The sequence below is a fragment of the Triticum aestivum genome, chromosome 2A, assembly GCF_018294505.1.
Source record: "Triticum aestivum cultivar Chinese Spring chromosome 2A, IWGSC CS RefSeq v2.1, whole genome shotgun sequence".
Lineage (NCBI taxonomy): Eukaryota > Viridiplantae > Streptophyta > Magnoliopsida > Poales > Poaceae > Triticum > Triticum aestivum.
In genome coordinates this window covers 771,704,978-771,732,143 of record NC_057797.1, presented here as the reverse complement: position 1 = coordinate 771,732,143, position 27,166 = coordinate 771,704,978, and the positions used below count along the sequence as shown (strand labels likewise).

Here is a 27,166-nt window from a genome sequence, read left to right as displayed (position 1 = left end):
TTTTATCTATCTATGATTCCGAACTATCTATCTAGTTGCACCGATGTAAAATACCTTTGTATCGTTTTTTATGTATGCAATCTATCGTTTTATCTATGTAAAAATGTTGTTGTAAAATGAACGCACGTGCTGCATTTTTTGCGCACTTCTGAAGCGGCGCGCGCCCTACATTTTAGCGCGGCTACTGGAGCCAGCGCTGCGCGCCGCGCCATACCAAACGATGGGCACGCGGCAAAGCAGTTTTTAGCGCGTGCCGCGTTCGGCGCCTGTTGGAAGGGTGGATGTGTGCGTGCATGCCGGTGCATGAGCGTCAACACTGCGGACCCGACCGTGTCTGAACAGTCACGGACGACCGGAGAATTTCTTTCCTTGGACGTCGATCGGTCGGAGCAGAGGTGCACCGCCCGTTTGTCCGGCCACGGTGACCGACAGCCAGCCTACGCCTACCCGTACGCACGACGACGATGGCCACCGCACCGCTTCCTTCCACGCGGTCCGTCGTGCGCCCGTGACCCATCAAGTCCAATCCAGTCCAGTCCAATCCAATCCTTCGGGTCATCATGGCCATGGCTCCCCACCGTCTGTCCCTCCCTCAAACCCAAGCAAGGCACATATACTCATCTCTCAAACCCAAGCAAAGCAAGCCCAACCCAGCCGCGCTCTGCTTAAAACCCACCCAAACCCCCGTGCATTCGGCACTCACTCATCGCCATGCCGATGCCGCCGCTGCTCCCGTGCTTGCTCCTCCTCCTGTTTCTCGCCCCTCTCCTCGCGACGCCCACCACGATCCCGCTCTACCGCCACCTCCCGCCGCTCCCGCCCGCCGCGGCGCAGCACCACCCGCTCTCCCGCCTCGCGCAGGCCTCCCTCGCGCGCGCCTCCCGCCTCAGAGCCGGCCGCGGTCACCACCAAGGCCAAGGCCAAGCCTCCTCCCCCGTGCGCGCCGCGCTGTACCCGCACTCCTACGGCGGATACGCCTTCTCCCTCTCCCTCGGCACGCCGCCGCAGCCGCTGCCCGTGCTGCTCGACACGGGCAGCCACCTCACCTGGGTGCCCTGCACCTCCAACTACCAGTGCCAGAACTGCTCCCTCGCCGCCGCCGGCTCCTTCCCCGTCTTCCACCCCAAGAGCTCCTCCTCCTCCCTCGTCGTCTCCTGCAGCAGCCCCTCCTGCCTCTGGATCCACTCCAGGTCCCACCTCTCCGACTGCGCCCGCAACTCCGCCCCCTGCAGGCCCAGCACCGCCAACTGCTCCGCCACCGCCAAGAACGTCTGCCCGCCCTACCTCGTCGTCTACGGCTCCGGATCCACCGCGGGGCTCCTCGTCTCCGACACGCTGCGCATGTCGCCACGGGGCGCCGCCAGCCGCAACTTCGCCGTGGGCTGCAGCCTCGCGTCCGTGCACCAGCCGCCGTCGGGGCTCGCGGGGTTCGGCCGCGGCGCGCCGTCCGTTCCGGCGCAGCTCGGGGTCACCAAGTTCTCCTACTGCCTCCTCTCCCGCCACTTCGACGACGACGCCACCGTCAGCGGCGAGCTCGTCCTCGGCGCCTCCTCCGCCGGCAAGGCCAAGGCGATGCAGTACGCGCCGCTGCTCAAGAACGCGGGCGCCAGGGCGCCATACTCCGTGTACTACTACCTCTCCCTGACCGGCATCGCGGTGGGCGGGAAGAGCGTGGCGCTCCCGGCGCGGGCCTTCGCGCCCGTGTCCGGCGGCGGCGGGGGCGGCGCCATCATCGACTCCGGCACGACCTTCACCTACCTGGACCCGACGGTGTTCAAGCCGGTGGCGGCGGCGATGGTGGCCGCGGTGGGGGGCAGGTACAACCGGTCCAAGGCCGTGGAGGAGGGGCTCGGGCTGCGCCCCTGCTTCGCGCTCCCGGCGGGCGCGAAGACCATGGACCTCCCCGAGCTGTCCCTCCGCTTCACGGGGGGCGCCGAGATGCGGCTCCCGGTCGAGAACTACTTCCTGGCGGCGGGCCCGGCGTCAGGCGAGGCCCCCGAGGCGATCTGCCTGGCGGTGGTGTCGGACGTGTCGAGCGCGAGCGGCGGCGCCGGGGTGTCGGGCGGGGGCGGGCCGGCCATCATCCTGGGCAGCTTCCAGCAGCAGAACTACCACGTGGAGTACGACCTGGAGAAGAACCGGCTCGGGTTCCGGCCGCAGGCCTGCTCCTCGTCGTCCTAGGGTCGCGGAGTGCTCCGTGGCGCGCCGGAGCTCCATCGGTGGTCTACCGCTGGCCGGCTCCTGCTTAATTAGCCCACGATGGAGTGCTGGTGGCATGCAGATGCATGCTCGCGTACGTACGTACGTACTGTACGATCTACCGAGTTGGTTAATTACTCCACGTAGTGGAAAAGTTAGTGACAGATTAAGCTGCCGGCTCGTGCAGCTTTCGAATCCAGATCCCAGAGTAGTGGTACCGCGGTTAGGTTTGAGGATTTCCAATTAGCAATAAAAACAGCAGTGTGTGCACGCGTGTTTGCTTCAACACTTGTTCAATAATCACAGCGGGTGAGGAAAGGATCCATCCTGCGTTGCCGCTCGATGGGCCGTCCTTTGCATTGCATTGATTTGCTTTTAGGGTGAGGTGAAAGAAAGCATGAAAGAAGGTTTGCTTTGCTCTTTCGCTTGCTTTTGAATCAACAAAGCCATTGCCATCAACCGTTCAGGATTACAAACTCAGGGCAAGAAAGAAAAGAAGCAGCTCATAAGCTTCCTACACACCGAGCTAAAAAGATCAACAGGGAGAAGCACCGCTCGGCGATGAAGAGGTCCTCAACGCTGATGGATCGATCGTTGATGCATGCTTTCGTGAACAGAGTTAACCAAAGCTTGTACTAACACTGCCTACTGTCGATCCGTTGGTGGTTAGTAGATGCGTCATGGGCGGAATGTCCGTGGAGTTAATTAAGGAGGGCTTTGTCGTACGTGGCGTTTGGTTGCTGGGTGTTTAATACTCTCACCTACTAGAATTAGATGCCCTGGGCCGTGCCGGTGTGAATGAATGAATGGGCATGTGATGCACTGATCCGCCACAGCCGTGCCGGCGACCCATGCATGGAGTGATGGCGTCTGCTGCTATGTTCAATGTGCACAGTTCGGTATTTACAGCCCGCTCTGACCGCCACCCGTGCATCGCCTTCTCCAGGATGGATCTCTGCACGTCTCCAACGACACGCGACGGACGTGTTAAGTATATTCCAAACTTCTTCGTGACTGATTGGACGGGAATTTGAAAACATTTGGCCGCGTAGAGGTTTTTCTACAACCGCAACCGGACTCGGCAATTCTGCCCCTTTATACGTCCACGGATGCGTCCCCGCGCGCCTGCGGACATATCCAGACAGCTCCTCATATTTCGCTTCCGGCATTCATATATCTCAAATCCAGACTCTTAAATTTATGTATGTCGATTATATAAGACCTCTTTCAATACAAAGGTGCTTACATGGGTGCGAAATGCATTAACTAGCTTAGCAACTCAACACAACAATGCATAGGTGCTTACTTGTTGCTAAGCTTGCTTTTATTTAATGATTTAGCACCTAAATCTTCCGTGCACTGATCACCTTCTTTCATTTAAGTGGTTTGCCTAGGTTCACGCGCTTGGCATTACTTCTTCCTGGGTTCACCAAAGTGCTCTTTCTCTCTTCCTTAATTGTTATGGCATGTCATTATTTCGCTTATGTGGCAGGCTTAGCACCTGTTCACAGTGGAGCATTGGAAAGGGCCTAAGTCACTGTTGTGCGTAAATAACAAATGTTGGTACCGAGTATAAATAGTGTTTACATAATATTTATTTGAAGTGCACAACTCAAATATCAGCTCTTTGTTTTTTATTGTGGGTCCACATATGCTCCACAAGGTTATTGAGTAGCTACGCGTGCACCTGATGATCTCAAAGATTCCGACGCATCTGCAGGAAGTTCATAAGCTGAGTTGCATCTTGATTTTCTGGGATTTCAACTTGTTCTCTAGGTGCTTCAACATCTGGTTTGGGCTACACCATCACCCTCATCCTCGACAATCATATTGTGTAAAGCAACACAACATGTCATGATCTCGACAAAGTTTCTACATCATTGCAGCCTCATGAACAATTCCCCAACGAGTTTCAAGCACACAAAATGCCCTCTCCACATTCTTCCTAGCTGCTTCCTGTATTGTTGTAAAGTGGCTCTGTTTATTGCCATGCAGTTTGGATACGGTCTTCACAAATGTCGCCTACTAAGAATAGATGCCATCGGCAAGATAGTATCCCATATTGTAGTCTCGGTCGTGGATGATGTAGTTGCACGGCGATGATTCACAATTGCAAAGCCTCCTGAACACCGGAGATCGTTGAAGCACATTGATATCGTTGTGAGAACCCGACATCCCAAAGAAATCATGCCAAATCCATAATCATGTGATGTCACTGCTTCTAGTATGACGGTGGCCTCTTTGATGTGACCTTGATACATTCCTCGCAAACCTTTCGGGCAGTTCTTCCATCACCAATGCATGCAATCAATTGATACGAGCATTTCCGGAAACCTCCTGGCCTCTCCAATAGCCAACATCTTCTCTGTGTCCCGCGCATTTGGTTCTCTGAGATACTCAGGCCCAAACACCTCCACCACGGCGCGGGCAAACTTGACAGTTGTCTTCAACCATTTGCTCTCCCCCATCCTGACCATCTCATCAACGGCTTTTTCGGCAGTACCGAATGCAAGCATCCTCAGAGCAATGATACGTCTCCTACGTATCTACTTTTTCAAACACTTTTGCCCTTGTTTTGAACTCTAAATTGCATGATTTGAATGGAACTAATCCGGACTGACGTTGTTTTCAGCAGAATTACCATGGTGTTATTTACGTGCAGAAACAAACGTTTTTGAAATGACCTGAAACTTCACGGAGCAACTTTTTGGAAAACATAAAAAATACCTGCAAAAGATGAAGGCCAGGGGGCCCAACACCTCTCCACGAGGGTGGGGGGCGCGCCCCCTACCTCGTGGGCCCCCTGGTGCCTCTCCGACTCCAACTCCAACTCTATATATTTTGTTTCAGGGAGAAAAAACCAGAGAGAAGAATTCATCGCGTTTTACGATATGGAGCCGCTGCCAAGCCCTAAAACCTCTCGGGAGGGCTGATCTGGAGTCCGTTCGGGGCTCCGGAGAGGGGAATCCGTCGCCATCGTCATCATCAACCATCCTCCATCACCAATTTCATGATGCTCACCGCCGTGCATGAGTAATTCCATCGTAGGCTTGCTAGACGGTAATGAGTTGGATGAGATCTATCTTGTAATCGAGTTAGTTTTGTTAGGGTTTGATCCCTAGTATCCACTATGTTCTGAGATTGATGTTGCTATGACTTTACTATGCTTAATGCTTGTCACTAGGGCCCGAGTGCCATGATTTCAATCTGAACCTATTATGTTTTGATCAATATATGAGTGTTCTTGATCCTATCTTGCAAGTCTATAGTCACCTATTATGTGTTATGATCCGTTAACCCCGAAGTGACAATAATCGGGATACTTACCGGTGATGACCGTAGTTTGAGGAGTTCATGTATTCACTATGTGTTAATGCTTTGTTCCGGTACTCTATTAAAAGGAGGCCTTAATATCCCTTAGTTTCCGTAAGGACCCCGCTGCCACGGGAGGGTAGAACAAAAGATGCCATGCAAGTTCTTTTCCATAAGCCCGTGTGACTATATTCGAAATACATGCCTACATTATATTGATGAACTGGAGCTAGTTCTGTGTCACCCTAGGTTATGACTGTTATATGATGAACCGCATCCGGCATAATTCTCTATCACTGATCCATTACCTACGAGCTTTCCATATATTGTTCTTCGCTTATTTACTTTCCCGTTGCTATTGCTATCATCACTACAAAATACCAAAAACATTACTTTTACTGATGTTACCTTTTGCTACTGTTACCACTACTATAATATTACTTTGCTACTAAATACTTTGTTGCAGATACTAAGTTTTCAGGTGTGGTTAAATTGACAACTCAGCTGCTCATACTTGAGAGTATTCTTTGGCTCCCCTTGTGTCGAATCAATAAATTTGGGTTGAATACTTTACCCTCAAAAACTTTTGCGATCCCCTATACTTGTGGGTTATCAAGACTATTTTCTGGCGCCGTTGCCGGGGAGCATAGCTATATTCTTTGAGTTACTTGGTATTTATATCTGCTTATCATTATAAAGAACTTGAAAGATCCAAGAATCAAGATTTATCCCTCAACTACGAGGGGAGGTAAGGAACTGTCATCTAGGTCTGCACTTGATTCACCTTCTGTTTTGAGTAAGCTTGCGACACCTAAAACTGCTTCTATTATTCGTTCTGATATGTCGCATGTTATTGATGATGTCACTTCTGCTATACATGATACTTATGATGAAACTGCTTCTATGCTTGATACTACTGTGCCACTTGGTGAATTTCTAGATGAACAACTTGCTAGGGCTAGAGAGATTGAAAATATTGAATCTGATAATACTGATGAAAGTGATGATGAAGAATCACTTGTTATTCCCGAGGGTTATGTTTTTGATCAAGAAGCCTCTTTAGCTATTTTAGCTTGTAAAGATAGATACGAACTTAAGAGATTACTAGCTAAATGGAATAAGCAATCTCTAAATGCTAGAATGAAACCTGACCCTGCTTTTGCTACTTCACCTATCTGTGTTACCGATAAGGATTATGAATTCTCTGTTGATCCTGATATAATTACTTTGGTTGAATCTGATCCTTTTCATGGTTATGAATCTGATCCTGATATAATGGCAGCCCCACGAACAATTCCCCAACGAGTTTGAAGCACACAAAATGCTCTCTCCACATTCTTCCTAGCTGCTTCCTGTATTGTTGCAAAGTGGCTCTGTTTATTGTCATGCAGCTTGGATACGGTCTTCACAAACGTCGCCTACTAAGGATAGATGCCATCGGCAAGATAGTATCCCAAATTGTAGTCTCGGTCGTGGACGGTGTAGTTGCACGGCGATGATTCACAACTGCAAAGCTTCCTGAACACCGAAGATCGTTGAAGCACATTGATGTCGTTGTGAGAACCCGACATTCCAAAAAAATCATGCTAAATCCATAAGTCATGTGATGTCACTACTTCTAGTATGACGGTGGCCTCTTTGGTGTGACATTGATACATTCCTCGCAAACCTTTCGGGCAGTTCTTCCATCGCCAATGCATGCAATCAATTGATACGAGCATTTCCGGAAACCTCCTGGCCTCTCCAATAGCCAACAACTTCTCTGTGTCCCGCGCATTTGGTTCTCTGAGATACTCAGGCCCAAACACCTCCACCACGGCGTGGGCAAACTTGACAGTTGTCTTCAACCATTTTCTCTCCTCCATCCTGACCATCTCACCGACGGCATCTTCGGCAGTACCAAATGCAAGCATCCTCAGAGCAACCGTGCACTTCTACTTAGCAGGGAAAGAAAGTTGACCGCAACAATCCCTCGTGAGCTTGAAGTAGTCATCATGTGCCTCCGTTCCCTCCACAATGCACAAGAACAATGGTTTTCGCATGCAGAAACAACGACAAAACCATGTATCATACAGAAAAGTTGGGTTTGGAGCAAAGTAGTCCTTCTACAATAACCGTGCTTCGGACACCCTATCCCGTTTGATCACTCTTCTCCCTTTAATTGAGCCCTTGAAGTTGACCTTTCGGCGACCTCCTAGAGAGCATGAATGGAGCGGGCTTGACCTTTCATGTCGGTGGGAGCAATTATTGGCTCATAGTTTTGTGCTAGCTGCTAGGTCATCTGTGTTCAAGGCGGAGCTCCTCGGCACCATGAAGGAGAAAGCCGGTAGCCCGATTGAAATCTATGAGATGGAAGCTGACGTGTTCAAGTCCTTGCTCTATTTCATATACACAGACTCACTGCCTGCTCTTGTGATGGATAGCAACCAAGGTGAAACACGTCTAGATGTGACGCTGGCCGGCCATCTCCTCGTGGCAGAAGACAGGTATGATATTGAGAGACTGAAACAGCTATGCGAGCACAAGTTATGCAGCCACATTGATGTGAACATGGTGGCAACCATTTTGGCCTTAGCTGAGCAACATAACTGCAGTGGACTCAAGGAAGCTTGTCTACAGTTCCTTGCTTCTCCCACACATCTGGAGGCGATGATGGCAAGCGATGGCTATGAGCATCTGAAAAGCAGTTGCCCATCTATCCTCAAAGAGCCGGCTGCTAGGCTACTTCCGGATACAATGAAAGCGGCCAAGGATGTTATCATGACCATTTAGTAGTATGGCTTACGACCATGGCACATAAGTTATTCTAGTCTACATGGATGCTTAACTTAGTTCTCTATGTGTGGTTGCATGTGTGCCTTGGCAAAGATACAGAACCCATCTATGACAAAAATGCAGGTAGAATGGGATTGACTGGGCAATCATCTATGTTTTCTATTTGCCGAGACGCATCAGTTGCGAACCAGGTTTCTGCTTGCTGTAGTTTATCTATTTGACTTGGCATCGGTATTTGCCTATGTTTTTCAGTAGCAAGGACTTCAACTGTTCCATCCATGTTTGCCTATTTGACTTGGCATTGGTATTTCCGTATTTGCCTATGTTTTTCAGTAGCATGAATCCGTACGTGGTCCTTACTCACTCCTATGGATTCCAGGAAGCCTTTGGTTACTGGGTGCAACCAGTGGAACATGGTAGCACGGACTATATTCAACCGATTCGGATGGCGATCGCATAAGAGGATAGAAGTCTAGGGAGCTTGTCCTTCACATTGTCATACCGGTTGCGATTTTGAGCATGTACTTTTATTTTCATTTTTCGCTTCACTTGCAAGCTATAATACTTTCTGACTTTGTGCTACTTCGAGACTTTTTAATAAGATGGCTGCATGCATCGTCATGATGCAGAGGCCGAGGGCACGCCTCCATTCCAAAAAAAACTGTTCCATCCATGTGAAACTCTGTTGTGTTAGTTGTCTTGAGTTCAGCTTGCAGTCCTCTAGTTCTTCTTCCCTAGTTAAAAGGTATATTGCTTGATTGCATAAGTTTGGCGAGCTCCTCATTATAGAAGACAACACGCACATCATATATAATTCCTGTTTGTTCGTACTCGGGCTGACTTTGGAAGCGATGGTGCCATCCTTCTTTTTTGCCCCTTTTTTCTCTTCCTTGTGAGATAGAAAAAGTTTTGAATGGGCTGAAATAGTCTTGCGTGGGTTAGTGACGGTATTTCTATGAATTTCGAATCAGTTGTTTGCCTTTCACTAGTTCAGAACCGGGCAATAGCACCGGTTTGTAAGGCCCTTTAGTGCCGATTCCATAACCGGCATTAAAGTGTGGGCACTAAAGCTCCCCCTTTAGTACCGGTTCAGTACGAACCGGTGCTAAAGGGAAACCACGTGGCACGACCAGCTCTGGGGGCCGGGAGCCCTTTAGTACCGGTTGGTAACACCAACCGGTACTAAATGTTTGTAGGTTTTTGTTTTATTTTGTATTTTTCAATTAAATTTGTGTTATCAATTTAATTTAGGATTGTTTTACATTATAATAAGTTGTAGTCGTCATCATCATCATCATCATCATCGTATATTAATAAATAAATAAACTCTAGCTAGCTAAAAATCATCGTAGTCGTCTAATTACCACTATTTAATCATCATAGTCATTACCGCTAGCTATCTAATCATCACCAACACTGGCTAGCTTAAAGAGGAAACATTCACTTTGTAACAGAAGCAAAGATATCATCGAGTTCAACATAATCATCACCAACATCGAAGTTCGGGACACGAACATGAGAATAATTAAGAGCATGAACTAGTGCTGCTCCCTCTCAGGTAGAATAGCATAGAACATGTATAGCTCTCCTGATTCATCATACTGGAGCATGCAGATGAATCTGTCTCCTAATCTTGGGTTGCGCTTCTCCTTGCTGCCCCCTAGTACTTCTCTGCGATCGTTAACAATTTTGCTCCAATCTTTCACTATTAAGCATTCTTCGCTTTCAGAAATCCCTGAATGCACTCATGTACAATGTAGGATATCTTGGCCGTAAGCTAACCATTGACATGTCACCTTTAGTCTCGATCCACTGAGGCACAACTGTCATCGGAAGTCCCTGTTGAAGAACATCGTACAGTAATTAATATACTAAGCAATGAAAGTTTAGCTTCAAAAATAATGTATGCAAAAGATGCACTAATTAAGGACAAATAGTTAAAATCTTACCATCTTTCGATTATAGATGTGACCGTAGTTCAATACGATCACCATTGGTCGCACATTTTGAGTACTAACATTTCTAAGTTCAGGAAAAAATTTGTCTTGACAGTATTAAGATCCTCAAGCCATGAAACATAATGACTTATCACCTCGCAGTTTAGTTGAGCCCCGGGGCAGTAGTAGGTCCTGTCTACCAAGCGCCGGACATGTTTGCTTGAACCGAAATAAGCTAACAATACAAATTAGTTGTCAACTATTTTTGAATAAACTGTATCAAAGACATAAACATATGCATGCATGGTTGAGAAAAACTCACATAATGATAAAACTGGAGGCGTTTGTACATCGACCAGATGTCTATATTACCTTCAATATCATCTTCCGGACGAATATCAAAGGTGACAACCATACCAGGCTCAAATGCATAAGCCTTGCATAGTGCTTGCCAAGTTTTGCATTTAAAATGGGTGTATGTGTCTCCATTATATAATTTGACGTTGAAAGTATACCCATGCTCCATCTTCAAGTAAACTCTCTTTACCTCCATATCATCTATAGCACTAAAACCTATCTTATCCAAGACAAAAATTCTTACAAGGGATGCGCTAGTAGAATATTGAAAATTTAAAATTATAAGTTGAAGCAAATAAAGCATAAGTTTTGCATTCAAATAATAATTGATAAAGTGACTTACTGTATCAACTTCGAATGTCTTATCCAGCTTGATGCTGAAGCGTCTACCATCAACAAGGAAAATTTCTGTCGCACAGGCCGCGCTGGTCTTCACAGTGTTTGCACATAATGAAATCTTTTTCGTCGTCAGATGACATTTCCTATGTTCATATAGGTGAAACATTAATCACCTATTACTATCTAACATTAATTAATATCTAGCCAAATATATATTCATCTAACATTTGACATTAATATATCTAACTATATTCATCTCTAACAATTGACATTACTATATATTTAACTTTTCTATCTAATTCATCTAACATTCGACATTAATCTAATATTTATATAAACTCAAAATATATAAAAAATTAAATAAACAGAAAAACTCATTAACAAATAATATTTTAATTAGATCATCAAATCTCAGATACCTAAATTTTCTTACTAAAAATAAACTAGTTATATTAATTGTTGAACTAGTTCAAATCTCATATACCTAAATAAACTAGTTCGACAATTTTCTTACTAAAAATAAACTAGTTATATTAATTATTGAACTAGTTCAAATCTCATATACCTAAATAAACTAGTTCGATAATTTTCTTACTAAAACTAAACTAGTTATATTAATTATTCAACTAGTTCAAATCTCTAGTTCGACAATTTTCTATCTATCTAACATTCGACATTAATCAAACATTCGATCATCTAATTAACTTTTCTAAAAAACAGAAAATAAGTAAAAAAAATGTGTGTGTAGTGTGTACATATATATGTGTGTGTATGTGTGTATGTGTGCGGCCCCGTAGGCCGCCGCCCCATACATACGAGCGGGGGCGGCGGCGTACGTACGGGAGGGGGCGCCGCCGTACGGGCCGGGTGCGACGACGACGGACGGCGGCGCGACGGGTATACGCGAGAGCGGGAGACGTACGGGACCGCGGCGGGACGACGACGGACGGCGGCGCGAGACGGCGACAGCGGCGGGGACAGCGACGACGACGACGGACGACGGGCGGCGAGGACGGGTTCGAGCGGCGCGCGAGAGGTTGGAGACGAAAGAAGTGAGGAGATCTAACTAAATTTTTGTAAGTGTTGTATATATAGGAGAGGCCTTTAGTACCGGTTGGAGCCACCAACCGATACTAAAGGCCAACTTTGAGCAGGCCAAGAGGCGGGAAGAGCAGGCCTTTAGTACCGGTTGGTGGCTCCAACCGGTACTAAAGGGTGGTCTTTAGTACCGGTTGGAGCCACCAACCGGTATTAAAGGCCTCGCGCTGCCACCCCAAAGTTTAGTCCCACCTCGTCGGGCGAAGGGCAGCCGCACTGGTTTATAAACCCAGCCGCGGCTACCTCTTCGAACTCCTCTATATAGCAGGCTTGTGGGCCTAAACTCTGCGTGCTGCCCTGTGAGTCTGCTGGGCCTTTAAGGCCTGTAATTGCACGCCTGTGGCCTAGCAGGCCCACAGGCCAGCGCCCCAATTTTTTTATAGTTTTTTTTTCTTTTCTGCTTTATTTTCTTCTATTTATTTCTGCGTAGTTTTTTGTTTAGTTTTTACTTTTCTGTTATATTTATTTCTTCTATTTATTTGTGAGTAATTTTATTCATCTAGTTTGCCAAAATTCAACATTTTCAGAGTTCATTTTGTAGTGATTTTCAATTTCACGGTCATTTTGTGAACGATTGAAAAATAGCAAATATAATTTTTTTTCTTTTCTGCTTTATTTTTTCTTCTATTTATTTCTGAGTAGTTTTTTCTTTTCTGCTATATTTATTTTCTTCTATTTATTTCTGAGTAGTTTTTTTATATAGTTTTTTTTTCTTTTCAGCTATAGTTTTTTTTTCTTTTCTGCTATTCTTTCTTTTCTGCAAAACTTGATGGTCAAAGTCTGGAGTTATAACCAAAGTTTTAAAAAAAATGCCGACGTGCAATTAGTTTTTGCCATAACAGAAGAAGTCCGGAGTTGTAATAAGTTATTAAAAATAAAAAGAGGTGCAATGCTCGTTAATTTGCTTCTATTTATTTCTGAGTAGTTTTTTCTTTTCTGCTATATTTATTTTCTTCTATTTATTTCTGAGTAGTTTTTTTATATAGTTTTTTTTCTTTTCAGCTATAGTTTTTTTTCTTTTCTGCTATTTTTTCTTTTCTGCAAAACTTGATGGTTAAAGTCTGGAGTTATAACCAAAGTTTGAAAAAAAAGAAATGCCGACGTGCAATTAGTTTTTGCCATAACAGAAGAAGTCCGGAGTTGTAATAAGTTATTAAAAATAAAAAAGAGGTGCAATGCTCGTTAAATTGCTTCAAGCCTTTCGGAATAGTGTAAACGGCACTGCACGTAGCTGCGTGCAATCTACCATATTCCTGAAGGCTTGAAGCTAAGCAACGTGAGCATTGAACCTCTTCTTCATCGTATCTGCACTCAGGGGTTATAAACCGCTCCTAGTCCCTCTCTCTTGGCGAGGTGGGACTAAAAACAGCTTGCCATAACCTCATTAGTACCGGTTCGTGGTACGAACCGGCACTAAATGGTGATGGTGGGGCCATAGCCTGACCGTAGGCTGACACAGCCTCTTTAGTACCGGTTCGTGGCATGAACCGGTACTAAAGGTTCGCCATGAACCGGTGCTATTGATCGCCGCCACGAACCGGTACTATTGTACACATTAGTGCCGGCTGAAATTCAAACCGGCACTATTGTGCTTCATGTTTGACCCTTTTTCTACTAGTGTTTGCTTCCTTGCTTAGTTTTTCTGTTGAACTTGAGAAACCTTAGCTGGTGTACCTCAATTCTTAATCATTTGGCTCATATAAATATGGTCATATCGTTCTACACATGTTGTGTTAAATCCTGACAAGGAAACCTACACTGTCCCAGGTGTACCAGTACACCTTTCAGAATTGGGAGTTCTATCTTGTGAAACTAGCAGGGAGGGTAATTTAGGCTATGGTGTAGAATTAGCACCGAAGTGGAGTTGTTAGTTGTGAGCTGCTCATCACACAACAAGCCAGCAGCTGGCATTGCTGTGGCACTAGCCACGAAAAACTTAGTTCTCTATGTCTAGTTGCTTCAGCTTAGTTCTACATGTATGGTTGCACGTGTGCTTCGGCAGAAAAAAGGGCATCTATCTATGACTATGCTGCAAGTAGAATGGGGTTGATTGGCATCGTCATGTTTTCTGTTTTCCAATACCCCCTCTATAAACTAATATAAGAGTGTTTAGATCACTACGGAGGGAGTATTTTTTAGTAGCAAGGACTTCAATTGTTCTATCTTTTGTGGAGCTATGCTGGTGTGAAGTTAAAAGCTAGCTTTATTGCTGAATCATCTATTGTTTATGCTGTTGGTTTTGGATCGCATAAGTTTGGGCGAGTTTCCCTTCTTGCTTATTCTGACCGACTTTGGAAGTGACGATATATATCACTTCTTTTCGGTCCTTCCTTCTTCATTGTGGCATAGCAAAGTTTTGGATGGGCTGAAACAGTCTTGCTTGGTCCATGACGGTGTTGGCCATTGCTTCAGTGTGGTTCTTAGCTTAATATTTTTGATGTGATCACTGATGAAGCTATGTACCTATGATAGGGGCATGGATCTGTCCTGAGTACCCTACCCAAGGACATCCCTAGAAGAAGTCACCTTTCAATCGACTTGGAGGTATCACACTCGACAGATTCAAGACACTCGACCACGAAGCAATCACTCGACCAAATTCCAACCACTCGGCTGCCAGGAGATCTAAAGTCACCCTGCACGCAAACGGTCGGTGTTTAAGTAGCTTTTATGGTCATCATAGCACTTTATTATGGGCGTTACCAGTAACCCCCAGTCTTAATGTACTTTAAACCTTGCATTACTGAGGGCTGGAGGGGCCTGGCGAACTCTATATAAGCCACCCCCCTCCTCAGTATCAAGGGTTGGCACCCCTGTTATTCATACACATATAATTCAGTCGACCGCCTCCGGGCACCGAGACGTAGGGCTGTTACTTCCTCCGAGAAGGGCCTGAACTCGTAATCCTTGTGTGTTTACAACTCCTCCATAGCTAAGATCTAGCCTCTCCATACATACCCCCCTACATCACTGTCAGAGTTAGAACCACGACAGTTGGCGCCCACCTTGGGGCTAGGAGTCTTAGCGCCTAGTTTGAGAAGTTGCGATTTTTTCCGATCTCCTTGATCATGGTTTCGGGCGGAGCTTTGGGGGAGGGCCGCGAGATCCGTCTCGGCGCGCTCACGTTCATCACTGACGACTCCGCTTGGCTTCAGGAGGCTCCACCCGACGTCGACGCGCTCCCCGTCCACGAGGCGACGCACTTTCGCGCATGCGTCCGTGGTGTCCTCCTACGGCAGCCGTCAACCCAGTATCGGTCGGCTCCCGTGGCATCTCCCCGCCCTGTTTCTCGCCGGCGCAAGCGCTCCGGTCGGTCGAGGCTTCAGAGGTGGGTGAGGCATGCGGTGGCCCGCCAGTCGGCCATCCCACAAGTCACGGCAATCGAGCCCGACGAATCCCTCTACGTCCTGTTCGACTGGCTCCGCAGAGACCGCATCCGAATGCGACAGTAGTGACCTAGCTGCAGAGGTTCTGGTGATCGATGGGCCACACAGTCCTCCCGGTTTCCTCCGTGCTGACGGAGGCGCGGATGGGGGCGACCCGTCGCGTCCTCACGAGGAGTATCTCCCCGAGCCTCTCACGTCGTCGTGGCGGGAGGAACTTCGCTGCCGAAACATGGATGCACTCCACACTCCTATCGTTGGAGAAACCCCCGAGGCCCGAGCCTTGGAGGACGCGCGCTTGGCTAACTTGGCCGAGCGCACTCGACTGGAGAATCTCCAGCGAATACTCGACGGGCGAGCGCGTCAACGGGCTCCAGAATCCAGTCGACGTCAACTCTTTCCGCCCCCGCAGGTATATCGTACTCCGATTCAGAATTTGGCGGCTGCGGCCCGTATAGCAGAGTCGATTCAGCCCTCCCAGTCAGAGGCTGGCAGAGGCTTGTTGCAAATCAGAGCATTGCTCCGGGCAGCGGGAGACCAGAATTCCGCTGTTTCTCAGTCGCGGAACAGGATCCACAGTCGATCCGTTGCAGCGGATACAGTCCAGTCGGCTCACAGCCCAAGATCGCCTCCGAGGCGTGAGGGACGTGGAGACCGGCGTGATCAGTACAGAAGGAATGAGCAGTATGATCACCGATTCGATCGTGATGATTGACGTCGAGTGCCAACCCCTTCCCCGAGGAGTGGATCATATGTGCCTCGACAGCAGGTGGACAGACGCCCTCATAGTGTTGGGCGGAGAATTCCAGTCGACCCCAGGGAACCAGGCTTTGATGCGAGATCCATTCTCGTTCAAGGTTTGGTCGACAGGAATAGAGCTCACCGAGAAGGCCACGACAGAGATGCGCCTACCAGTAGCAGAGTACATGTTTCAGGGCCGGAGTGTTTCAGTCGAGCCATCAGAGCCGCTGTAATTCCTCCCAACTTCAAGTTGGCGACTGGAGTTAGTAAGTTCACCGGTGAGTCTAAGCCCGATACTTGGCTCGAAGATTACCGAGTGGCTGTCCAGATTGGCGGTGGGAACGATGAGGTAGCCATGAAGCACCTGCCTCTCATGTTAGAAGGCTCGGCCACAGCGTGGCTGAATCAGTTAGCACCCAGCAGCATTTACACTTGGGAGGATCTCTCCCGAGTGTTTGTCACCACATTTGAAGGAATATGCAAGCGACCTACAGGCCTTACGGAATTGCGGTCTTGCGTGCAGAAACTGAAGGAAACTCTGAGGGATTACATCCAGAGGTGGATCACATTGCATCACAGAGTTGAAAATGTACCAGATCATCAAGCATTTTGTGCCTTTAAAGAAGGCGTTAAGTACAGAGAATTGAATCTGAAGTTCGGTCGAACCGGAGAGATGTCTCTGAATCGGATGATGAAGATTGCCACCAAATACGCTAATGGTGAAGATGAGGATCGACTCCGGAGTGGCAAGCATAAAGCAGTCGCCCAGGAAACCGGAGGAAATTCCAGTCGGAAACATAAGCGGAAAGCTGAGCCAGCCGCTCCTGGGGAGGCCCTGGCCGTAACCCAGGGAAAATTTAAGGGAAAACCCAAAGGACCTTGGAACCCCAAGAAAGTTAAAGACCAAGATGGAAATGATGTTTTGGATGTACCGTGTCACATCCACACCAAGAAAGATGAAGAGGGTAACTCATTTATCCAAAGCATACCACTCGACAGTGTCGGCTTCTGATCCAGCAGTTTCAGGGCAAGCGGTCCAAAGATAAGGAAAAGGAGTCGGACAAAGTTGAGGGCAAGGAAGATAGTGATGATGGGTACCCCCAGGTCAATTCCACCCTGATGATTTTTGATGATGTTGAGAGCAAAAGTCGACTGAAGGTTATTAACCGTGAGGTAAATATGGTTGCTCCGGCAACACCCAATTATCTGAAGTGGTCCCAGACTGCCATCACATTCGACCGGTCTGATCACCCTACGCACATTGCCACCCCTGAGAGGCAAGCTCTGGTGGTCGACCCAGTTGTCGAAGGCACTCGACTGACCAAAGTCCTGATGGATGGAGGCAGCGGTTTGAACATACTGTATGCAGAAACATTGAAAGGGATGGGCATTCCGATGTCCAGGCTCAGCACCAGTAACATGAGTTTCCATGGAGTCATTCCTGGGAAGAAAGCCGAGTCACTCGGCCAAATCGCTCTTGATGTGGTTTTCGGTGATTCCAAGAATTACCGCAAGGAAAAATTGACATTCGAAGTTGTGGATTTCCAAAGTGCTTATCACGCTATTTTGGGCAGGCCAGCTTATGCACGCTTCATGGCTCGACCATGTTATGTGTATCTCAAATTGAAAATGCCTGGTCCCAAAGGTGTGATCACTGTTACAGGCAATCGGAAGAAAGCAGAAGAGTGTTTCCAGAAAGGCTCAAAGATTGTTGACGCTCAGATGGCGGTGGTCGAGCTGCAAGAGTATCAGAAGACTGCAGATCCGAGTGAGTTGCTACGAGCTAAGAAGCCTGCTTCAGAATCAGCTTTTCAGTCGTCCGGTGAAGCGAAGGCAGTTCACATTCACCCGACCGATCCAAACGCTGCTCCGACTCACATCTCAACGATGGTCGACTCCAAATAGGAAGAAGCGCTCATCCAGTTCCTCCGTGAGAACTGGGACATCTTCGCATGGAAGCCTGCTGACATGCATGGAGTTCCCAGGGGGCTGGTTGAGCACCATCTATGAGTCGACCCAAAATTTAAACCTGTGAAAGAACATCTTCGACGGTCCGCCGTCCAGAAGAGCAAGGCCATTGGCGAGGAGGTGGCTCGGCTCTTAGCAGCGGAGTTCATCCGAGAAATTTACCACTCCGAGTGGCTCGCCAATGTTGTCATGGTCCCCAAGAAGGACAAGTCACTTCGCATGTGCATTGATTTCAAGCATATCAATCGGGTCTGCCCGAAAGATCATTTTCCTCTCCCCCACATCGACCAGATAGTCGACTTGACAGCGGGATGTGAGTGTTTGTCTTTCCTAGACGCCTATTCCAGGTACCATCAGATCCGTCTGTACGGGCCCGACGAGATCAAAACAACTTTCATCACTCCATTCGGGTGCTTCTGTTATGTCACCATGCCGTTCGGCCTCAAGAATGCCGGAGCCACGTTCATGAGGATGATTCAGAAGTGTTTGCTCACTCAAATCAGTCGGAATGTGGAGGCATACATGGATGATATTGTGGTCAAGTCACGGAAGGGTTCCGACCTGCTGACTGACCTTGCTGAAACCTTTGCCAACCTCAGGAGGTATGATATCAAGCTCAATCCATCAAAGTGCACGTTCGGAGTTCTAGGTGGGAAGTTACTCGGTTTTCTCGTTTCGGAACGGGGAATCGATGCCAATCCTGAAAAAATTGGTACTATACTCCGGATGAAATGTCCTGTGCGTGTGCATGACGTCCAGAAGCTTACAGGATGCTTGGCCGCTTTAAGTCGATTCATCTCTCGCCTCGGTGAAAAGGCATTTCCTCTTTACTGATTAATGAAGAAGTCCGACAAGTTCGAGTGGACTCCTGAAGCTGATGCAGCGTTTACAGAGCTCAAAGCTCTACTCTCCACCCAGCCAGTGCTTGCTGCCCCAATCAGCAAGGAGCCTTTGCTGCTTTACATTGCAGCCACAGGACAAGTCGTCGGTATGGTACTTACGGTCGAGCGGGAAGTGTTGACCAGTATATTATATTTCTAAAGTGTTGACCCCATCGAAGCAAAGATATCCTTATTACCAGAAGCTTGTATATGGGATTTATATGACCACGAAGAAGGTTGCACATTACTTCTCTGATCATTCCATTACAGTCGTCAGCGACGCTCCACTACCAGAGATTTTGCACAACAGAGATGCAACTGGTCGAGTGGCCAAATGGGTGATTGAACTTCTTCCCCTAGATATCAAGTTTGAGGCAAAGAAAGCTATCAAGTCCCAAGCAATTGCAGATTTCGTCGCCGAGTGGATCGAACAACAACTTCCGACTCAAGTTCACTCGGAGCACTGGCCCATGTTCTTCGATGGATCTAAGATGCTGAATGGTTCCGATGCTGGGGTAGTATTGGTTTCCCCCCGAGGAGATAAGCTCAGATATGTTCTCCAGATTCACTTCGATTCCTCCAATAACGAAGCAGAATATGAAGCACTTTTGTATGGGTTGCGCATGGCCATTTCACTCGGCGTCCGTCACCTCATGGTCTATGGCGACTCAGATTTGGTGGTTAATCAGGTGATGAAAGAATGGGACGTCAGAAGTCCAGGTATGACTGGTTATTGCAATGCAGTGAGAAAGTTAGAGAAGAAATTCGAGGGGTTAGAGCTTCATCACATCCCCCGACTGAAAAATCAAGCGGCTGATGATTTGGCAAAGATAGGCTCCAAGAGAGAAGCCATCCCCAGCAATGTGTTCTTGGAACACATCCACTCGCCATCAGTCCAAGAAGATCTTTTTCCAGATGAAGCCCCGCAGCCAAAGAGTGCCACAGATCCGACTGAAGTTGAAATTCCGGCAGTGGTCGACCTAATCATGGAAGTTTTGGCAATCACCCCTGACTGGACGATACCGTACATCGTGTATATCCTGAGAAAGGAACTCCCGGAGGATGAAGAAGAGGCTCAACAGATCATCCGTCGATCCAAGGCCTTTACAGTCATAAAGGGACAGTTGTATAGAGAAAGCGCGACTAGAGTCGGTCAGAAGTGTATAACACCAGAAGAAGGTCAGATAATCCTTGATGATATCCACTCGGGGACCTGTGGTCATCATGCATCCTCTCGGACCATTGTGGCTAAAGCATACCGAGCGGGATTTTACTGGCCAAGAGCGAATGAAATGGCAAAAGAGATAGTCGACAAGTGTGAAGGGTGCCAGTTCTACTCCAACATGTCGCACAAGCCTGCATCAGCCCTGAAGACCATTCCACTCGTCTGGCCCTTCGCTGTTTAGGGACTGGACATGGTTGGCCCATTGAGAACAGGCAGGAGCGGTTTCACACATGGGCTTGTGGCAGTCGACAAGTTTACCAAATGGATTGAAGCTAAGCCTATCAAGAATCTTGATGCTTGCACTGCTATCAGTTTCGTCAGAGAGTTAACATTCAGATATGGAGTCCCGCATAGCATCATCACCGACAATGGGTCAAACTTTGATTTAGACAAGTTCAGAGCTTTTTGCGCCTCTCAAGGCACACGAGTCGACTATGCATCGGTCGCCCACCCCCAGTCGAATGGACAAGCAGAAAGGGCAAATGGTCTGATTCTCAAAGGACTAAAGCCTCGGCTGATGCGTGATCTCAAGCGCGCAGCAGGCTCTTGGGTCGACGAGCTTCCATCGGTTCTGTGGGGATTGAGGACTACCCCGAATCGGTCGATTGGAAGAACTCCGTTCTTTCTGGTTTATGGAGCGGAAGTAGTCCTGCCGAGTGATCTACTTCACAATGCACCCCAAGTCGAGCTTTATACCGAAGATGAAGCAGAACAAGCCCGGCAAGATGCAGTCGACCTCCTGGAAGAAGAAAGAGAAATGGCTATGATCCGATCGACCATTTATTAGCAAGACTTGCATCGATTCCATGCCAGAAATGTGAAGAGTCGACTCTTCCAAGAAGGAGATTTGGTCCTCCGAGTGGATCAACAGAAACCACACAAGCTCGCTCCTACTTGGGAAGGTCCCTTCATCGTCACCAGACTCCTCCACAATGGAGCGTATCACCTTTACAATGTCGATCGCCAGATCGATGAGCCACGAGCTTGGAATGCAGAACTGCTCCGCCCCTTTCACACTTGAATTCTCACTCGGATGAGATGTAATAAGAAAAACTTATGTAGTCTATTTATCAAAGACAAGAGTGTTACAAATTTTCCTATAATTGTTGTTGCTTTTGTTTGCGTGTGAAATCCCCCAGTGGGTGGCTTAGCCGCGAATCCGATTCGCCTAAGTTTGTAAAAAAAATCCTACCGAGTGGCGAGCCAGACTCCCACTCGGAGGCTTAGCTGCAGCCTAGTGCTCCCCTAAGTGTTTAAAAATCCTACCGAGTGAAGAGTAAACCTCCCACTCGGAGGCTTAGCTGCAGCCCAGTGCTTGCCTAAGTGTTTAAAAATCCTACCGACTGGTGAGCCAGACTCCCACTCGGAGGCTTAGCTGCAGCCCAGTGCTCACCTAAGTGTTTAAAAATCCTACCGAGTGGTGAGCCAGACTCCCACTCGGAGGCTTAGCTGCAGCCCAGTGCTCGCCTAAGTATTTAAAAATCCTATCGAGTGGTGAGCAGACCTCCCACTCGGGGGGCTTAGCTGCAGTCCAGTACTTGCCTAAGTTTGAAAAAAATCCTACCGAGTGGAGAGCAGACCTCCCACTCGGGGGCTTAGCTGCAGTCCAGTACTCGCCTAAGTTTGAAAAAATCCTACCGAGTGAATAGCAGACCTCCCATTCGGGGGCTTAGCTGCAGTCCAGTACTTGCCTAAATTTGAAAAAATCCTACCGAGTGGAGAGCAGACCTCCCACTCGGGGGCTTAGCTGTAGTCCAGTACTCGCCTAAGTTTTTAAAATCCTACCGAGTGGAGAGCAGACCTTCCACTCGGAGGCTTAGCTGCAGCCCAGTGCTCGCCTAAGTACGGAACACATCCCAATCCGCAAGGACGACGAGGTGCAAATCGACTGCTACCTTCTCCTTCGGAGTTGCACCATAAATACATAGTTATTTCGAGTGAAGAACAAGTTCCACTCGACAGATAATTCACGAAGATATTCAACGATAAATCAAGTTCAGGTAAGATCCAAAGGTTCTAGACCGCAGATCAAAGTACTCGAGCCTCCAGCTCGACAGAGTTTAACGGTTACAAAATCCACTCGGCATCCCGAGGCAAATTTAAAGTGAAGCATAAAAGTTTTTATTCCTCATGCGGAGGACTGGAAGGGGCGACGAACTCGTCCAAGTCGATCCCGTCTGCATTGCGAGTGGCAGCAGCAATGAAAGTCTCCATGAAGTCTTGAAAGTTGTGCTTCCTGGTATTGGCAACTTGGATGGCGGCCAACTTTTCTTCTCGCGCCTCCTTGCAGTGGACGCGGACCAGAGACAGAGCGACGTCAGCACCACATCTAGAAGAAGATTTCTTCCATTCCGCCACTCGACCTGGGACTTCATTCAGTCGAGTCATCAGGGACTCGAGGTCATTCTGAAGCGTCGTCCTAGGCTAGAGCGATGTGTCGATCCGTGACATCGCAACCTTCAAGCGAGCAAGATAGTCAACAACGCCGGCAACACGAGATTCCAGTCGGAGCACGTTCATAGCAGCCTCGTCCTTCACTGGAGAATTGTTGGGGTCCAAGTCTGTCTCCACTCGACTGGTCTCCTCTTCGAAGTTCCGGCAGAATTCTGTAAACATAATTCAAGGATAAGTCAGTGGCTCTACGCAGATTTGGTAACTGCAAGTCAGTCGGGCCGGAGTAATTATCCTCGAGCATGACGGACAGCTTCTTGGCGAGTCCACCGAGATAAGCCTCCAGATCGTTCCTCTTCCCCGCCAGTTCACTTGCCTTGTCATTCAGAGCTATATTGCCATTCTTCAGACGGCTGGCCTCTCGATTAGCCGCGTCGAGAGCAGTTTTCAGCCTGGAGTTTTCCTTTTCAAGAGTACCGACTGAAGCCAGTTTTTCTTCAGCAAGCTTCGTTTTGTTCAGGGCCTCCTTCTGCGCTTCGGCAAGGTCTTGATCCTTCTTCTTCAGAGCCTCCTCCATTTTGTCTGCGAAACAGCAAGTGAGATCAACATCGAGGACGGCCAGAAAGACAGTCGACAAAAGTGTTGGGGAACGTAGTAATTTCAAAAAATTTCCTACGCACACGCAAGATCATGGTGATGCATAGTAACGAGAGGGGAGAGTGTGATCTACGTACCCTAGTAGACCGACAGCGGAAGCGTTGTGACAACGCGGTTGATGTAGTCGTACGTCTTCACGATCCGACCGATCCAAGCACCGTTACTCCGGCACCTCCGAGTTCTTGGCACACGTTCAGCTCGATGACAATCCCCGGGCTCCGATCCAGCAAAGCGTCGGGGAGGAGTTCCATCAGCACGATGGCGTGGTGACGATCTTGATGTTCTACTGTCGCAGGGCTTCGCCTAAGCACCGCTACAATATGACCGAGGTGGAATATGGTGGAGGGGGCACCGCACACGGCTAAGGAACGATCACGAAGATCAACTTGTGTGTTCTAGGGTGCCCCCTACCTCCGTATATAAAGGATCCAAGGGGGGGTGGTGCGCCGGCCTAGAGGAGGGCGCAGGAGGAGTCCTACTCCTACCGGGAGTAGGACTCCCCTCCCCGTTCCTTGTCCAACTAGGAGAGGTGGAGGGAGAATAGGAAAGGGGGGCGCCGCCCCTCCCTCCTTGTCCAATTCGGACTAGGGGGAGAGGGGGCGCGCGGCCTGCCCTGGCAGCCCCTTCCTCTTCTCCACATTAGGCCCATAAGGCCCATTAACCCCCCGGGGGGTTCCGGTAACCCCTCCGGCACTCCGGTTTTATCCGAAACTCCTCCGGAACCCTTCCGGTGTCCGAATATAGTCATCCAATATATCAATCTTTATGTCTCGACCATTCCGAGACTCCTCGTCATGTCTGTAATCACATCCGGGACTCCGAACTAACTTCGGTACATCAAAATGCATAAACTCATCGTGACTTTAAGCGTGCGGACCCTATGGTTCGAGAACAATGTAGACATGACCGAGACACGTCTCCAGTCAATAACCAATAGCGGGACCTGGATGCCCATATTGGCTCCTACATATTCTACGAAGATCTTTATCGATCAGACCGCATAACAACATACTTTGTTCCTTTTGTCATCGGTATGTTACTTTGCCCGAGATTCGATCGTCGGTATCCAATACCTAGTTCAATCTCGTTACCGGCAAGTCTCTTTACTCGTTCCGTAATACATCATCTCACAACTAACATATTAGTTGTAATGCTTGCAAGGCTTATGTGATGTGCATTACCGAGAGGGCCAGAGATACCTCTCCGACAATCGGAGTGACAAATCCTAATCTCGAAATACGCCAACCCAACATGTACCTTTGGAGACACTTGTAGAGCTCCTTTATAATCACCCAGTAACATTGTGATGTTTGGTAGCACACAAAGTGTTCCTCCGGCAAACGGGAGTTGCATAATCTCATAGTCATAGGAACATGTATAAGTCATGAAGAAAGCAATAGCAACATACTAAACGATCGGGTGCTAAGCTAATGGAATGGGTCATGTCAATCACATCATTCTTCTAATGATGTGATCCCGTTAATCAAATAACAACTCTTTTATTTATGGTTAGGAAACATAACCATCTTCGATTAACGAGCTAGTCAAGTAGAGGCATACTAGTGACACTTTGTTTGTCTATGTATTCACACAAGTATTATGTTTCCGGTTAATACAATTCTAGCATGAATAATAAACATTTATCATGATATAAGGAAATAAATAATAACTTTATTATTGCCTCTAGGGCATATTTCCTTCAGTCTCCCACTTGCACTAGAGTCAATAATCTAGTTCACATCGCCATGTGATTTATCAGCAATAGTTCACATCACCATGTGACTAACACCCATGGTTCACATCGATATGTGATCAACACTAGAGTCAGTAATCTAGTTCACATCGCTATGTGATTAACACCCAGGGAGTACTAAGGTGTGATCATGTTTTGCTTGTGAGAGAATCTTAGTCAATGGGTCTGCCACATTCAGATCCGCATGTATTTTGCAAATTTTTATGTCAGCAATGCTCTGCATGGAGCTACTCTAGCTAATTGCTCCCACTTTTCAATATGTATCTAGACCGAGACTTAGAGTCATCTAGATTAGTGTCAAAACTTGCATCGGCGTAACCCTTTACGAAGAACCTTTTTTTTCACTTCCATAATCGAGAAGCATATCCTTATTCCACTAAGGATAATTTTGACCGCTGTCCAGTGATCTACTCCTAGATCACTATCGTACTCCCTTGCCAAACTCAGTGGTAGGGCATACAATAGATCTGGTATACAGCATGGCATACTTTATAGAACCTATGACTGAGGCATAGGGAATGACTTTCATTCTCTTTCTATCTTCTGCCTTGGTCGGGCTTTGAGTCTTACTCAACTTCACACCTTGTAACACAGGCAAGAAACCTTTTCTTTGACTGTTCCATTTTGAACTACTTCAAAATCTTGTCAAGGTATGTACTCATTGAAAAAACTTATCAAGTGTCTTGATCTATCTCTATAGATCTTGATACTCAATATGTAAGCAGCTTCACCGAGGTCTTTCTTTGAAAAACTCCTTTCAAACACTCCTTTATGCTTTGCAGAATAATTCTACATTATTTCCGATCAACAATATGTCATTCACATATACTTATCAGAAATGTTGTAGTGCTCCCACTCAGTTTCTTGTAAATATAGGCTGCACCGCAAGTCTGTATAAAATATATGCTTTGATCAACTTATCAAAGCGTATATTCCAACTCCGAGATTCTTGCACCAGTCCATAGATGGATCGCTGGAGCTTGCATATTTAGTTAACACCTTTAGGATCGACAAAACCTTCTAGTTGCATCGTATACAACTCTTCTTTAGTAAATCCATTAAGGAATGCAATTTTGTTTATCCATTTGCCAGATTTCATAAAATGCGGCAATTGCTAACATGATTCGGACAGACGTAAGCATAGATACGAGTGAGAAAATCTCATCGTAGTCAACACCTTGAACTTGTCGAAAACCTTTTGCGACAATTCTAGCTTTGTAGATAGTAACACTACTATCAGCGTCTGTCTTCCTCTTGAAGATCCATTTATTTTCTATGGCTTGCCGATCATCGGGCAAGTCAACCAAAGTCCATACTTTGTTCTCATACATGGATCATATCTCAGATTTCATGGCCTCAAACCATTTCGCGGAATCTGGGCTCATCATCGCTTCCTCATAGTTCGCAAGTTCGTCATGGTCTAGTAACATGACTTCCAGAACAGGATTACCGTACCACTCTGGTGCGGATCTCACTCTGGTTTACCTACGAGATTTGGTAGTAACTTGATCTGAAGTTACATGATCATCATCATTAGCTTCCTCACTAATTGGTGTAGTAGTCACAGGAACAGATTTCTATGATGAACTACTTTCCAATAAGGGAGCAGGCACAGTTACCTCATCAAGTTCTACTTTCCTCCCACTCACTTCTTTCGAGAGAAACTCCTTCTCTAGAAAAACTCCGAATTTAGCAACAAAAGTCTTGCCTTCGGATTTGTGATAGAAGGTGTACCCAATAGTCTCCTTTGGGTATCCTATGAAGACATATTTCTCCGATTTGGGTTTGAGCTTATTAGGATGAAACCTTTTCATATAAGCATCACAACCCCAAACTTTAAGAAACGACAACTTTGGTTTCTTGCCAAACCACAGTTCAGATTGTGTCGTCTCAACGGACTTAGATGGTGCCCTATTTAACGTGAATGCAGCTGTCTCTAATGCATAACCCCAAAACGATAGTGGTAGATCGAACAGAGACATCATAGATCGCACCATATCTAGTAAAGTACGGTTATAATGTTCAGACACACCATTATGCTGTGGTGTTCCAGGTGGCGTGAGTAGTAAAACTATTTCACATTGTTTAACTGAAAGCCAAACTCGTAACTCAAATATTTTACCTCTGCGATCATATCGTAGAAACTTTTA

At 47.2% G+C, this 27,166-nt stretch overlaps 1 protein-coding gene and 1 pseudogene across 1 annotated transcript; both read left to right on the top strand.

The window, feature by feature from the left end:
* The first annotated feature begins 640 nt into the window (after positions 1–640).
* Positions 641–2,485, top strand: LOC123191112 (probable aspartyl protease At4g16563). The gene has a single exon (XM_044603894.1). It carries the CDS (start codon positions 712–714, stop codon positions 2,179–2,181), a length of 1,470 nt encoding a protein of 489 aa, XP_044459829.1. The 5' UTR covers positions 641–711; the 3' UTR covers positions 2,182–2,485.
* Positions 2,486–7,690: 5,205 nt separating this feature from the next.
* LOC123038269 (BTB/POZ and MATH domain-containing protein 2-like) lies at positions 7,691–8,283 on the top strand (annotated as a pseudogene).
* The last annotated feature ends 18,883 nt before the right edge of the window (positions 8,284–27,166 follow it).